This window comes from Phascolarctos cinereus, unplaced genomic scaffold (assembly GCF_003287225.1).
Source record: "Phascolarctos cinereus isolate Bilbo 61053 unplaced genomic scaffold, phaCin_HiC Scaffold_4;HRSCAF=312, whole genome shotgun sequence".
Lineage (NCBI taxonomy): Eukaryota > Metazoa > Chordata > Mammalia > Diprotodontia > Phascolarctidae > Phascolarctos > Phascolarctos cinereus.
Window position 1 is genome coordinate 658253213 of NW_027555847.1, and position 15429 is coordinate 658268641.

Genomic DNA, 15429 nt, shown 5'->3' on the forward strand with positions numbered 1-15429 from the left:
TCCAGGGGTGGTGCCCTATCCACTGCACCCCCTACAGCCCCTACTGCTAGTATCTTTTCTGTGAGGTTGCCTTTCGTGGGCAATCTCTACCTTATATGAACATTGTTGTTTACACATTGCCTCCCCCATTAGACCAAGAACTTTTTGAGGGCAGAGGTGTGTTTTTGCCTTTCTATGTGCCCCCAGTGCTTAGCACAATGCCTGGCACAGCTGATGCTGTTGAGACATCCAAAAATGTAGCACCCAGCAATGAACACAATATTCACAGACATGGTGTGACCAGGACAGAGCGTAACGGCAGAATTATCACCTCTCTATACCTGTAAGCTACACCATGCAATGCAGCCTAAATTTTGGCTGCCATATTTAGTACACTTTTAAAGATTATACCATCAAATGATACATTCTCTTCCACCTTTGGGTCCCACACCTCACTGTCCTATGTAGCACAGTGGAGAGAGCACTGGATCTAGAGTCAGGAAGATCCACATTCAAATCCTGCTTCACACACTTCCTAGCTGTGTGACTCTAGGCAAGTCACTTCCCTTCCATCTCTTTCCTCAGCTTTAAAAAAATGGGGATAAAACCACCTCCCTCCCAGGGTTGGTATGAGGACCAAATGAGTTATCTGTAAAGCACTTGTAAATCTTAAAATGCTATCTGAATGCTAGAGATCATCAGTGTTATTTCTACCCTGCTAATCTGTAGCCCTGGGTTACCCCCACAATACATCCACCTCCACTTAAACTCTAAATTGCTTGGTGTTGCTGGAAGATCACAAAGCCCCAATGAATGGGCTGACTTTACACAATTGTGCTGTTCAGTCTCCCAACGTTGCCTTGCACACCTTCTCAGCATCTCTCCTTGACCCCAATCACACTCCCCACAGCTGTTCAAAACTCTTTTCTCCTTCATCAGTTCCCTAGAAGACGACCTTACTTCCTACCTTACCGTGAAGACTGGTGGCAGCAGATGTAAGTGCCCTGCACTCCACTTCCCCTGCCTTTGCCCCTTCCTCTCCTTGTTCCCTCAAGTTTCAAAGCAAGGTTGCATCCTCTTTGTCAAAGCTGGCCCTTTTGCCTTAAACTCAACTCCTCCTCTCTCCAATAGGACCTTACTTCTTGCTTCATCCATCATTTTCCCTTTCTTCTATTTTCTTCCCCTCTTGCCATTTATTTTGAACATTCCTCTTATTAATTTTGAGTTCCAAATTCTCTCTCCCACCCCTTCCCCAGCCATTAAGAAAGAAGCAGTACACATCAATTATACACGTGAAGTCATGTAAAACATAGCTTTCTTGTAGGGTGGCTGTGGGTGGGAGGAATAGACCCAGATCTATCTCCCCTTGAGGGGAACCCAAAAACACCCTGCTCAAACACAGAGATGTTATAAAAAAAAGAAAACACTTCTGTCTTTACTTTGGGCCTGGGCCAACACATAGAGACTCCTTTTTCATACATAGCCTTGGCTTTAGTTCTTGGAGGCAATGATCTTGTCCCTGGAGCCCCTCCCAGATCAGGGATAAGGCTCTGCTTGGGGACTGGGATAGGTGGTCAGTTTAAAGGGATGCCAACTGACTCCAGGGCCTCCATAGCCCAGGCTGGGCAGCGCCTGAGCTCCCCATACATGGTCTTCATGAAGTCCCGAACAAAGTCTGGGAAACGGTGCTCCACGATGCTGGTCCGGATAGCATCCATCAGCTGCAGCTGGGGTGGGTGTGTGTGTGTGTGTGTGTTGGGAAAGGGGAGGGAGATGGAAGACAAGGAGACATCAGTCACAGCCCCCAAAACAGCCCCCAGCCCATATGTGGGGAGACCTGGAGTCTGGGGACATGAGTTCCAGTGCCCTTTCTGGTACCTAACTACCTGTGTGACCTTGGGTAATTCCTTAGCTTTGATTGCTTCATCAATAAAATGGGAGGGAGGGGCAGTTTGGGCCAGAAACGGGCCCTAGGATCTATGATCTGTGAATAACAGCTGGCATCTACGTAGTGCTCTAAAGACCACCAGAGCACATCACTCCCAACAGCCCTGTGCAGAGGTCATAGACTCCCTCAGCTGATGAGAACGTCACAGTTCAGAGAGAAGGGACCTGCCCAGGTTCACATAGTCAGGATTCAAATGTAAGTCTCCTCAGTGCCCTCCAAGCAGTTTGTCCTTTCAAGATACTTCTCGGGGTCCCTCCCTCCCTCCCTCCCTCTAGAAAGTGCTCAATTTACTGGAGATCCAGATACCTGGGCTCACATCCTGCCTCTGAACCTTAACTGTCGAATGGCTTTACCTCTATGAGCTCCAGTTTCCTCATCTGTAAAATGGGTACAGCAATCCCTGCCCTCACTAGCTCACAGTATTGTTAGGAGGAAAGCTATCTCGGCAACCTTGAAGCTCTAAAGAGCAATGAGAAATTATTAAGTCTCTTAGGCCTCAGTGTCCCCAAATGTAAAATGGGGGGAGGCAGGGAGAGTTTTGACCTCTAAGCTCTCTTCCAACTCTAAATCCTCTGACCCTATGACTGCCCCTCCCCATCCACACTCCCAGATTTCCCCAGTTGGGTGACTTCCGGCAAGTCCTTGTCCCTCTCTGGGCCTCCGTTTCCAAAACTATAAAATGAGGAGTTTAGAACAGGTGATGCTTGAGATCCCTTCCCACCCCCCTCCAGTGGAGCTGAAAACCTCTCGCCCTGTGAAGTCACGACCCAAGGGGCCCCACACCTGGTAGGCGATGTTGTGCACAGTGACATGATGCAAGGCAGTCGTGTTGTTGCTGTGTAGTAAAGCATGGAGGAAGGCCCGGGTGTGCCTGAAAGACAGGAGGGGGCGTCAGCACCTGCCCCGAGGGCTCAGCTCCCTGCCCCCTTCCCTGGGTCCAAGATACCTCTGACAAGTGGGGCACGTACAAGCCTCGTCAATGGGCCGGAAATCCTTTGCAAACTGCTTCTTCTTCAGCTGGAGGTTCCCCGTGGGGACGAGGGCAGATCCGAAGCGCTGGAAGGAGGGAAAAGAGGGAACTGGTCCTGGCCCTCATCCACCCTCCCAAAGCCATCTCTGACCGGGTTTAGCCCACCCACCAGGCCTCACCGCCGTGCGTGTGGGGAAGACACAGTCAAACATGTCACAGCCCAGGGCGACACAGACCACCAGATCAGTAGCATAGCTGTTGGGGGACAGCAAGGAGACAAGAGGTATTAAACAGACGCCAACCCTCCCTACACACACGCCAGCCCTGCTTCCCTCCCACTCCGATATGCCCTCCCTGCTCCCATTCCCAGCTCCTGCTCTGGAATTAGGGGGGCCCCCAAGGGCAGGGAGAAGAGAGAGATGTCCAAGAGAGGCCAAGGACCTTCCCTCTCCCACATACCCCAGGTCTGCTCCCAATTCTCCTGCTCTGGAGATGGGAGTAGGGGGTACCCCTAAAGACAGGGGCCATATCTCTGTGACAGACCAGAAGCTCCAAGGTTCTCCAACAGACACCCCCTTACCCAACGCCCATAAGATAGCGTGGCTTCTCCCGAGGCAGCCGGTCTGTGCTCAGTGTCACCATCTTCCAGAACTGCTCCTTACTCTCACCCCCACTCAGTCCCCCAATGGCAAAGCCTGGCACATCCCTCTTGGTCATCTCTGGGAGAAGAAGGACAGAGAAAGAGCCAGTTGCCTCCCTCTGGCCCCTCTCTGAAAGGCAGCAAGTAGAGCCCCTGCTCTGTCCCATTCCCCACAAACATCCTTGGGAAACACAAGCTCTTCATGGGTTGGGAAAGAAGTCTTCATCCCACATGCTTCCCGACCCTGCCCAGGACACTGGGGCACTCACCTTCAAGGCACTTGCTCCGCAAAACAGGGTCTAGACCACCCTGGATGATGGCAAACAGGTTTTGTCGGTCAGGTCGTCGATTAGCTGAGATGCACCGATCTAGCCAGCGGATGGACCTGCAATGGTCATTCTGATTATAGCCTCTTTCTCAGCCTTCAGGGGCCCTAGGCAGATGACCAGAACCCTCTGTAGGGGTAGGGGCATAAGCAACTCTGCTGCTAGTCATTCAACAAATACTTATCAGCTGCATGAAATCAATTAACAAGCATTTATTGCTGTTTTTTTTCTGTTGTTGAGGCAACTGGGGTTAAGTGACTTGCCCAGAGTCACACAGCCAGTAAGTGTTATGTGTCTGAGGCCGCATTTGAACTCAGGTCCTCCTGATTCCAGGGCCGGTACCCTATCCACTGTGCCACCTAGCTGCCCCCAACAAGCATTTATTAGGTGCCTACTAAGTGCTGAGGCCACAAAGACAAATGCAAAAATAGTCCCTGCCCTCAAGGGGCTTACATTCCAATAGGGTAGACGGTATGTATAGAAGTAAGTGTATACAGGATACATACAAAAAAAAAATACAAGGTAGCAAATGGAGAGACCAGGCAAAGGTTTCATGGAGAGCTTGAGCTGAGTTCTGAAAGAAACCAGGGGTTCCAAGAAGCAAGAGTGAGGAAGGAAACCATTCCAGGCATGGAGGACAACCAAAGTAAAAGTATCAGTTTGGGGAGATGGAGCATCATGTGTGCACAACAGCAAGGAAACCAGTATATTGAGGCTGTAAAATGCACAGGGAGGAGTAAAATGGAAGAATACCAGAAAGGTAAGTAGAGGCCAGCTTATGAAGAAGACCTTTAAATGCCAGAAAGAGGAGTTTATGGAGTTGAGAGGGAGGGGTCGCAGAGTCAGAACCACCCTCTGGAAAACTGCCTTGGAAAATGTCTAGAAGATGGAATTGCCGAAGGGGGAAACCTGAGGAGCACGTGATAGTCAGGCAAGAGGTGATGAGGCCTGAATTAGCATGGCATCTCAGATGGGAGGGGACATATTATGTGGAGACTGAAACAAGATTTAGCAACAGACTGGATGTGCAGGGTGAGGGAGAATAAGGAAGGAAACCAAGCTTGCAAACTGAGGGAAACAGAAAGATGGTGGTGCCTTTGACAGTCATGGGAATGTTCAAAAAAAAAAAGCAGGTTTGGGGAGAACACCAAGTTCTGTTTTGGACATATGAAGGTTGAGATGCTTCCAGGACATCTAAAGGTCTAAGAGGCAGTTCACGACATGGGACCAGAGCTCAGGAGAGGGACTAGAACTGGATATGTAAACCTGGAAATCATCTGCAGAGCAACAATTATCGAACCCATGTGAACTGATGAGCCCCAAGTGAGAGAGTGCGGAGAAAAAAGAGAAGAGAGCCCAGCACAGAGCCTCAGAGGATTCCCACAGTTAGCAGTCACTGAGAAGGAGCAGATGAATGGGGAAGAGAAGAATCAGGAGACAGCATTGTCAGGAAAACCCCGAGAGGAGAGCGTGGCCTTCAGGGTCAAAGGCTGTGGTAAGGTCAAGGAGCCAGATGGGAAGGGGGTAGGGGGAAGAACCATGGCTTAGATGACAAGAATTTACATTTCTGTAGTCCAGGAAGGCTTACAAACCACTCCTGACCTGTGCATGGCTTCCTCCACTCGAGAGCCCGTCAGAGTGCTACTGACCACGTCGTCCAGCTGCATCATGATGTCTGAACCTGGAGAAGAGGGCGAGGGAGATGGAAGGTCAGAGCATCTCTACTTGGGGCAGACAGCTGGGGGAAAGTGCAATCAGGACAACCCTCTTCTTAGAATACAGTGAGATCTAAAGAAAAGGGATCCAGAAAGCAGCCCGCCACAAAGAACGAGAAAGGGGAAAAAGAAATAATAAGCCTGCTTTCTGAGGCCTTCTCATCTCTGCACTCCCCAGAAAGCGATTTCATCCTCCTCAGATCTTCCTAAGATCTAAAGAAAAGGGATCCAGAAAGCAGCCCGCCACAAAGAACGAGAAAGGGGAAAAAGAAATAATAAGCCTGCTTTCTGAGGCCTTCTCATCTCTGCACTCCCCAGAAAGCGATTTCATCCTCCTCAGATCTTCCTAGGATACTTTGTCAGTATTTTTCCACATGTCTCTTTTTTTTACATAGCATATCTCCCAGTAAACTCCTGGAAGGCAGGGATTACAGCCTTTTTTTTTCCCCATCCTTATGTTCCTGGAGTTTAGCCCTGTGATTAATAAATATATTTTGACTTACATTTACATGGGGTGGGGATAAGCTTTGATACAGCACCCATTATGTGCCAGGCACATATTCCATTTGTTCCTCACAACAACCCTTCAAGGTGTAGGTGCTATTATTATCCCCATTATACAGTTGAGGCAACTGAGGCAAAGAGGTTAAGTGACATACCCAGGGTCACACAGCTAGTGGTCTTTGCTGGGATTTGTACTCAGTTCTCGCTGACTTCAAGCCCAGTGCTCTATACACTGCTACTAGCTTGAAGACTTACAAAACACTTCACTTTGAAAGGACCCGTTAAGTAAATAACGAAAGAACTGTGCTCTCTACTTTACAGAGCAGCTAACCTGAGAAGGGGAGAAGTGACTTGACCACAGTCATACAGCTAGAAAATATAAGAGCTGAGATTTGAACCACGGTATCCACTTTCTAGGGCTAATATTCTCCCTATTACAAACCACCTCCTGCTCCCCTCCCCCCTGCCCCATCTCAGCCTCCTGGGGAGAAAGGCCAGCAGCTCCAGCCTCTAGCTCCTCTTCACTAGCCAGGGCTCACCCAACGCATTCTGAATTTCCACAGACTTCTCTGGGCTCAGCAGGATCTCGGTACCATCATATGGGGAACGGAATCGCACTCCTTCCTCTGTCACCTCAGACAGGGCCAGCAGAGACACCATTTGGAAGCCACCACTGTCCTGTGGATGACACTTCCTATTGACCTCAGGTCCTCAATAAGGATCTGCCATTCTCCCATTGAAAAAATAAGGTGACAAATTTAGAACCTGGGGGATGATGATCAAAGGCAATCCTCCCCTTTTTTTTTTAACAGGTGGGGAAACTGAACAACAGAAAGACTGTAACTTGTTGAAGGTTATCTAACTAACCCCCAATCCACAACTCTTTTCATCTCACTGTGCTCAGCCCATGGAATAACAGTAGTAACAGCAGTTTGGATTTCTAGAGTGCTTTAAAGTTTACAAAATGCTTTCTCCAAGACAACCCAGGGAGGCAGATAATTCAAAGATAATTTTTCCTGTTTTTATATTCTCAAGTGAGCCTTTAAGAGGCTCCAACAGGGTGTTAGGAGCCCAGCCTCACTCTAAGTTTGGGGCCCTTTCTATTATTAAAACACACTGCTTTTCCTAATGTTCCACCTCCCCACCACCAAGAGTTCCAGACCCACCGTGAGCAAGTTTTGGTTCCAGTTCATAAAGCCATGCAGCCCACCTGCCTTCTGTATGAGCTCAGGACCCTGGAGAAGAAGAGTCAGTCACTATAAATGAGACCAGGAGGGAGGCTCCTATACTCTTCTAGGGAAGGTACCAACAGAAGGGCCAGTGGCAGGGGTGGGTAACCTGCAGCCTTGAGGCCACACGTGGCCTTCTAGGTTCTCGGGTGCAGCCTTTTGAATGAGTCCAAGTTTTATAGAACAAATTCTTTTATTAAGGGGATTTGTTCTGTGAGGTTTGGATTCAGTCAAAGGGCTGTACTTGAGAATCTAGAGGGCCCCACCTCTGGGCCAGCCTGACCTGGGAGTTGCCCCCTCAGCCTACCTCTTACATAAACCTCTCCAGTCCATGCTTCCAGAAATGCACTCCTTTCCCCATCTGAAGACACTGGCCCAAAAGTATGGAAGCCCTTGATCCCCTCACAGGATTTAGAGATGAAAGCGGACTTAGAAATAATACAGTCCAACCCTCCTGGGATTACCACCAGGGAAACTAAGGCTCAAAGCAGGGAAAGGTAGCAAAGACTTCAGATTCAAACCCAGGTACCTTGGCTTTTTAACTCCATTGACAAGAATTTTGTTGTAGTTCAGTCCTGTCCAACCATTTGGGACTTTCTTAGCAGAGATACTAGAGTGGTTTGCCATTTCTTTCTCCAGTTCCTTTTACAGATGAGGAAACTGAGGCAAATAGGGTTAAATTACTTGTTCAGGGTTACGTGGCTGGTAAGTGTTGAAGATCAGATTTGAACAGAGGTCTTTCTGACTCCAGACCCAGCACTATCCACTGCCCCACATAGCTGTTCAGCATTCATCTGGGCAACTTGGCGGCCAAGTAGATGAGTACCTGCCCTGAAGTCAGGGAAACTCATCTTTTTGAGTTCAAATCCAGCTTCAGACACTTACTAGCTGTATGTCCCTATAGGACTGTAGGTCCCTGGGCAAGTCACTTAACCACGTTTGCCTCAGTTTGCTCATCTGTCAAATGAACTAGAGAAGGAAACAGCAAATTACTCCAGCGTCTCTGCCAAGAAAATCCCGGACAAGATCGGGAGAGTCAGACACGATTGAACAACAACGGCAAAACATTCATTACATACATAGTGCCTTAAGATTTGCAAAATGTTTTACAAATATCTTATGTGATGCTCAACAACAACCCTGGGAGGCAGATATTATTGTTATCCACGCTTTACCCTTCCGTAAAGTGGAAACTGTGACATACAGAATTAAAGAGACTTGCCCACGGACCTGCAGTTACTAGCGTCTGCGCCCTTCCTCTCCAAAGGCGCAAGGCACCTCGCTGCCTCTGGCTGACACTTTTCTACACCTCCTCCTTGCGGTCCCCGTGCAGGGGCCGGGCGCACCTCCCCACTTCTGCCCACCAGCCCGCGCCTCTAGGCCACCCCCCCCCCGGGGATCTCCCCCAGCAGCGCACTCACCGGCCTCATGCCCAGGTGGTACGTGTTGCCCAGACAGATGGTGCAGCCCAGACTATCCAGCTGCGCCGCCGTGACTCCCTTCATGGTCCCTTGTGTCCCCACGGGCATAAATACCGGCGTGGCCACGGTGCCGTGCGGCAGGCGCAGCTCGCACGCCCGCGCCTTGCTGCGACCGCACTCGGCCACCACCCGCAGGGCCAGGGCTGCCGGAGCCCGAGTCCCTGCGCCGGCTGCAGAAGCCGCGACGGCTGCCATAGGTTCCGGACTCCTCGTGGACTGGGAGTCCCTGGGCGCCGCCATATTACTACCTGGTCACGTGGCAGGCGTAGCCGGCGTAAGGCGTCTCGGAGACATGGCAACGGGCTTCCAGCGATTCGGAGGTAGGCCCGCTTTTTTTTTTTTGGAGAACTAAAGTCGACAAATTAACACAGCTGATTAGAACATCAGTGTTTGAGTTCTGAAAATCACGTGGCTGTAATTTCTTCTCCGACTCCGCCCTTCCTGCGACTCCTATTCTGGGTCAAATGGGGAAGTTGGCTAGCCGGCTAGTAACGCTCTGTTTTACGTAGCACCGTTGCGTCACCGAGGTGCGCTGTGCTGGGAATTGTAGTTTTCTACAATGACAAGCTACCCCAGGAAGGCCTACTTAGAAAAGGTTGCTGCTTCTGTTTGTCTTTCGTTCTCGAAGAGGACCATGACATTAAGGAGGAGATGCCATGACATGCAAGTGAATTGGATTTAAGTGAGGCAGGGCTGTGCAAAGTCACCAGCCTCACTTTCACCTCCAGAGCCATCTGAGTCCAGTGGCCAGATACAGATCAGGACAACAGGAGATGGCTCAGGATGTAGTGGGAGACCTTGGCTTTTTCAAGCTAAGGTCTTTAACTGGCCTCAGTTTGACTGAGGCAACGCCCATTCAGTGATTAAGGCTTAATAAAATGAGGCAAAGAATGGCCTCTTTAAGAAAAAAAATAGACCTGGGAGAGGAAGACCCTGAGGGTTTCTGGCCAAAACAGAAACAATTGTTATTTACATTTATTCTGACCCAATCAGGGCCCAAACAGTGACCAAGTAGGTTTGGGTTAAGGCTGGCCTTTAAGAGAAAAAACCAAAACAACAAAAAAGTTTCATAGATTAAAATTTACATTGTTTTTGGGCAGAGCTCCAGCAGAAGAGTGTAATACCCTATGTAGACAGAGAAGAGAAGAAAGAAAAGGAGGCAGGAGTGTGAATAATATGATAGAAGCCGTAAGTCGGGAGATCCTTACGTAAAAGGCATCCATAGCTATGTTTCTAGTATGTGGCATTAAGCATGCACAACCTGATTACTAATATTTAACTGAAAGCGAACGATAGATTGTCCAGGGAATTGATGGGTTCCTTTTCACTGCTGCTGTTAGTAGCCAAAGACTATCAGTTGATAAATAATTATTAAGCACCTACTATATGCAGGCAAACCGCTTCTAGGTGCTTACAATCTAAGAGGGAGGGGAGGGACTACACAAAAAAGGAAGATGAAAAGGGTGGGGGGAGTTGTGAAAGGAAAGGTGACCGACTGTGTCACCTGGGGCATGATGAAGAAATCCAAAGGAGAGCAGCTGGGTGGGAATTAAGAGAAGACTGGCGTGGGAACCCTCTATAGAGGTTTTGGTAGGCGCTTTCCACCCATTCAGTGGAGTCCCCGGTGCAGAAGGTTTAGTACCAAGGCTGAATTGGTCTTGCAGGACGATGAGGTTGCTGGAGTCATGTTGTCCAAAGCAGTGCAGCGGGGAATGGAGGGAAATGACCATCTCTCAAAAATCAGGGATCCTTGTTCAGGTATGATTTGAACTATATAGCTTTATCTTTATCTGTTGTAATTTGAAAATTTCTGGATCTTAATTATTAATTAAGCAACATTGGCAGGAAATCTTGATTCTCGCCAGCAGGGGACGCTCATTTTCTCAAGAAACTTCTAAATCAAGAAGTGATCGTTGTTTCGAGGAGCCTAAGCGTTAACAAATAAGAGCAAAGGCTAAGTTGATCGACAGATGCATTTCTCAATCACAGCCAATATTTTGCCGGGAAGCATCGCCCCATTTGTTCTAGTTAACTGATGAGTGACAGCTTTTTTGGTCAATGGAATAACTTAAGGAATCGGGCTACTGTGACGTATTAACTCTTATTTGCCAATCACATTTGATTTGGTGGGTGGAGTGCACTAACATCACTGGTTTGCTAATCTGACAGGCAGGTAGTCTCATCAATGAGAATGCGAAGATGTCTTAAAATGGGCGGAACTAGCATACGATTTCCCGAAACACCGCCCCCGGCATTGACAACCGGGTTCCTCAACCTATTGGGTCTGGGGAATGGTGACAGTTTCTTTATCCAATGAATTCTCGAGGAAGGAAAAGGGGGTTAGGACATTTTCGTCCATAAGCATCATCAGTAAGCCCGTACCTCTACTCCATTGGCTTTTGACGGAGAGTGACAGGGCTGGCGGCCAGTAGGTAGTGGCCTGAAGGGTTTGGGGCGAAGCATCGGCTGGGAGGGCCGCCCCGGTTGCGTATGGGGCGGGAGGTCGCTCGGGTCGGGTGTCGCCTGAGAACCGGATGAGGCGGCGACTGTGAGACGAAGTTTGGAGTCGGGAGTTGGGCTGAGTCCCGGGGGAGCAACCGCCGGCGCGCGGGGCAGGGTCGTTGGGAGGCTGGGGAGGTCTCTCGAGCCACGAGGGGGGAGTCGCCGCCGCCGCCACCATGGGGAACCGGGGGATGGAGGAGCTGATCCCGCTGGTCAACAAGCTGCAGGACGCGTTCAGTTCCATCGGGCAGAGCTGCCACCTGGACCTGCCGCAGATCGCCGTGGTGGGCGGCCAGAGCGCCGGCAAGAGCTCCGTGCTCGAGAACTTCGTCGGCCGGTGAGTGTTGAGCAGGCTGCGCCGGCGGCGGAAGATGGGCGCTCCCCCTCCCCGCGGGCCCTGCTCGCTCCGCCCGGGCGCAAGCGGCTTGAGGAATGGGCCCTGGACGCGCCTGGCTGCGCCGCTTGCGTAAGCCTCGGGCAGAGCCGCGGGTGGAGGAGCGCCGCTGGCGGGCGCGCGTGGACGGCGTAAAGGGAGCCGGGATGGGCCCCGTCCTAGGCCTCCCTCACGCGGAGGGGGGGGTCAACTGGGGGTCACTCGGACCCCACGCGGTCTTCGTTCCCTGAACCTGGGGAGATCCGCAGCGGCGAGCGTCGCCTTCCCCCCTCCTCACCCGGGGAGGACCCTGTGTACCAGTCTGGGTGTCCGGCCGGCAGGTGCCCGGCAGGGATCTGAGAGTCCGCCCTGCCCCAGGCTGCTTGGTGCCAACTTGGACTGGAGAAGGAGCGGGTCTCCATAGATGTACAGCTGGAGGGCATCTAGATCAATCCTTTCACTTTACAAATGAGGAAACCGAGGCCCAGGCGGTTAAGTGACGTGCCAAGGTCACTGTTAGCTCCCCTGGCATTATCAGGGTGTGTTTGTGCTGGGTTGGGGGGTCGCCCGGCCCGGTGAAGCCCCTGGAGGAAGAAAACGTCAGCCAGGTGCCTTTGTTGCCATTAACCCATTAGGTTTGGCCGGTACTCTAGTTTGTTTTTTTCTCTGTAGACTGCCGGGCTTGATTAGAGTTAACTGCAGCTCTGGTTATCTTGGCTGTGGGCATTTGAGCTGTCGAGGGAAGGATATTGCTGAGGTACTGGTTCCAGGGATTCATAATGGGGCGTTGGGTTGTCTCTTAAAGCACATGCTTTATAGACGTGACAACTCCAAGTTTAGAACCATCTCAACCCCTCAGCGGCCCAGAGATGGTGAAGAGCACAGGTTCTTGCCTTCTTTGTAGGAACACTTAGGAGATGATAAACGTAGTGGGTCGGGGCCTAGTTTCCAAGTAGACTGTCAATATCGTTGAGCCTAGGTAGAGTGCTGCTCCCCTCCCCCCAGTCGCTCCTTTCCCATGTCAAAGAGAAGGTGGAGCACATATGTCTTCTTTACTTAGAAAAGGACTCTTGAGTCATGTTTAACTTCCCTATTCTGGGGGGTCAGCCTGACTTTAGTCATGTGTGTCCTCTCCTCCATCTGTACTTAGCGAGGCATAGGCTCTCAGTGTGGCCAATATCTTCCCGGAGACCCATTATCTATCTACATGTCTAAGTTTACAGAGAAAGCATCTGTGCCAGCAATCTAGAAACCCAAGTTAGATAGTTGATATTGTACGTTTAGATCTTTGCAGAACACTTTCAGACAGTCCCTGCTAAAAGTAATTTTTCTACTCAAAGTGTTAGGGCTTTTTGTTTGCTTGTTTTTGTGATTATAAGCCTTTTCTGGCCTACAGTTTCACATTTGGTAAAATCTTGGGAGTCCTTTGTATTAGTAAGAACAGTAGTTGCTTTATCCACTATTTCATTTGATACTCATAGCAGCCTGTGAGATAGATACACACACACACACACACACACACACACACACACACACACCCCCACACTGTTGTTCAATAGTGTCCCATTCTTCCATGATCATATCATACCAGTGCTGTACATGGAGTTTTCTTGGCAAAGATTCTGGAATGGTTTGTCATTTCCTTCTCCAGTGGATTAAGGCAAACAGAGGTGTGACTTGCCCAGGGTCACTCAATGCTGGATTTGAACTCAAGTCTTCCTGACTACAGACCCATCATTCTATTCACTGAACCACCTCGATGCTTCTGAAGTATATAGTACAGACACTATATTAATTCATTTTAAAGATGAGGAAATAGGCCCGAAAGGTTAAGTGACCAAGCCACTAACTGATAGCTAATAAGCAAAGTAGGATCTGAACCCCACTGTTTCCAGTCTCAAATCCAGGGCATTTTTCATTATACTGTGCTGTTTCTTGGCCATTAAAATCATTCATTTAGCTGTACTGCCTTTTCTTTCTTCCCTAGAAAGCTAAACAATAAAACTGACTCAGGTTTGAAAACAGTTGAAATTTTAAAACTCCACAAGTAGCCTGCACTGCAGACAGATAATATTGAGGACTTTTAAAGAATTAACCAAGCCAGTCAGTCTTATAAAAATCCTGTCCAGTCAAGCGCAGTTACATGCAGGTGGTGATTTTTCTTCTGGAATTTCTTTTGGCCCTGCCATAGAGACTTTATCCCTTTTAACTGGTGGTGTGTTTTTGAGGCAGTGACAGGAGGGTGACTATGAATGTACTGACTTGGGTGGTTTTCAAATTCCTGCCCTAGATGGGAGGGGCAGTATGTAGTGCTGATAAAAGAGGTTCTTTCCTCTCCTTCCAAACCCAGTCTGTGTTCACTTCCTGTCACTCAACCCCACCTCCCTTGGGGGCTCTTTGCCTTAGCTGGGATGAATGCATGAATTACACCATGGTTCTCACTTTATTTCTTCATTATTAAAGCAAAATGGCTAAGCTTTCCATTTTGGTCATCTTCACATTCAGTCCCGTAAACACTACCTCATCAGTATCATCTGTTTCCAAAGTCATCATCCAGATACAAGCTTTCATTCAGTTGTTGAGTTATTTCAGTAGACTCTTCATGATCCCATTTGGAGTTTTCTTAGCAAAGGTGCTGGAATGGTTTGCCATTTCCTTCTCCAATGTATTTTAGATGAGGAAACTGAGGCAAACAGGGTTTAAGTGACTTGCCCAGGGTCACACAGCTAGGTAAATGTCTGAGACCAGATCTGAACTAAAGAAGATGAGTCTTCCTGACTTCAGGCCCAACACTCTATATCTGCTGTGTCACCTATATTTACCTGCCTAGTTATAACTTTTATTATAGCCTCTCAGTAGGTCTTCACACCTATTCTGTCTTTTCCAGTCAGTTATTCACATGCTATGTCAAACTTCTTTTCATTAGGCATACATCATAACCCAATAGCCTCCCTTTGGTCTACTGGGTAGAGTTCACATTCCTTAGCCAGACATTCAAGGTCTTCAGTATCTGCTGTTGACCTTTTCAACCTTAGCTCATACTTCTTACTCTCCTTGTAATCTATCATAGAAACTAATCTGGAAGGAACCTTGGAGATTATCTAGTCTAGCTCCCTGGAATAGGTTAGGAGATAGAAGCCCTAGCCAGGGTCACACAGGATTGGGGAATTGAACTCGGGTCCCCCAACTTCAGTGCCCTTTCCCTAGTACAACCAAATCAGACCCGGTCTCATTGCTTTTCCAACTTCTGTGCCTCAGTATTTTTATTTGATTTATCCCCAGATGGGGATGAAAGTTCATCTGTTCAAAGTACTTGAGTGAGTCTGTGAGACACTGAGTATGGAGGCCTAGGCTTCCTCTTAACTTTGTTGCTAACATGCTAGGTTACTTTAAGCAAGTTACTAAACCTGTTATCCCATTACAACATCTGAGATCTCTTTTAGACCTAACAAAACTTTGTGGGTATCAGTTCCCCCTCCACAGACACACAAACCCTACTTGAAGGCAAAGGCTCATGCTCTAAATTGGTAACTAGCACAGTAGAAGGATACCATTTGTCGAACCATTTGATCAATTGAAATTGAATTGATTTTGAGACCATGGATTCTCCCAAGTGCAGCTGGCTTTATTAAATAATTTTTCTTTCAATGAAAAGCATCTGCTCAATTGACCTCTTCTAGACCAACTGTTCCTCTCACTTTTTTCTTTAGTCGAGGCAATTAGGATTAGTATGTGTCAAGTGTCTGAGGCTGAATTTGAACT

General features: G+C 48.8%; 2 protein-coding genes across 8 annotated transcripts in view; one reads left to right on the forward strand and one right to left on the reverse strand.

The window, feature by feature from the left end:
• Positions 1-1263: 1263 nt before the first annotated feature.
• Positions 1264-9475, reverse strand: QTRT1 (queuine tRNA-ribosyltransferase catalytic subunit 1). 2 transcript variants are annotated; one of them, XM_020995020.2, is made up of 10 exons: positions 8733-9455; positions 7249-7317; positions 6622-6760; positions 5466-5544; positions 3807-3922; positions 3478-3616; positions 3077-3152; positions 2874-2983; positions 2711-2798; positions 1264-1706 (listed from the first exon to the last, which is right to left on the reverse strand). In XM_020995020.2, the coding sequence occupies exons 1-10, from the start codon at positions 9030-9032 to the stop codon at positions 1554-1556; spliced, it is 1269 nt and encodes a 422-aa protein (XP_020850679.1). In that variant the 5' UTR covers positions 9033-9455; the 3' UTR covers positions 1264-1553. The 2 variants fall into 2 exon arrangements, with proteins under 2 accessions (XP_020850679.1, XP_020850680.1); XM_020995021.2 differs by having other exon boundaries at positions 1618-1706; positions 2896-2983; positions 8733-9475.
• Positions 9476-11272: 1797 nt separating this feature from the next.
• Positions 11273-15429, forward strand: part of DNM2 (dynamin 2) — a 75672-nt gene continuing 71515 nt past the window's right edge. For 2 of the 6 annotated variants that reach the window (XM_020995015.2, XM_020995019.2), the window contains exon 1: positions 11276-11631. In XM_020995015.2, coding sequence (XP_020850674.1) covers positions 11471-11631 — 161 coding nt within the window. In that variant the 5' untranslated portion in view covers positions 11276-11470. Of the gene's footprint in view, positions 11632-15429 lie in introns of all 6 variants that reach the window. The other 4 variants (XM_020995013.2, XM_020995018.2, XM_020995016.2 and 1 more) reach the window with 3 other exon arrangements.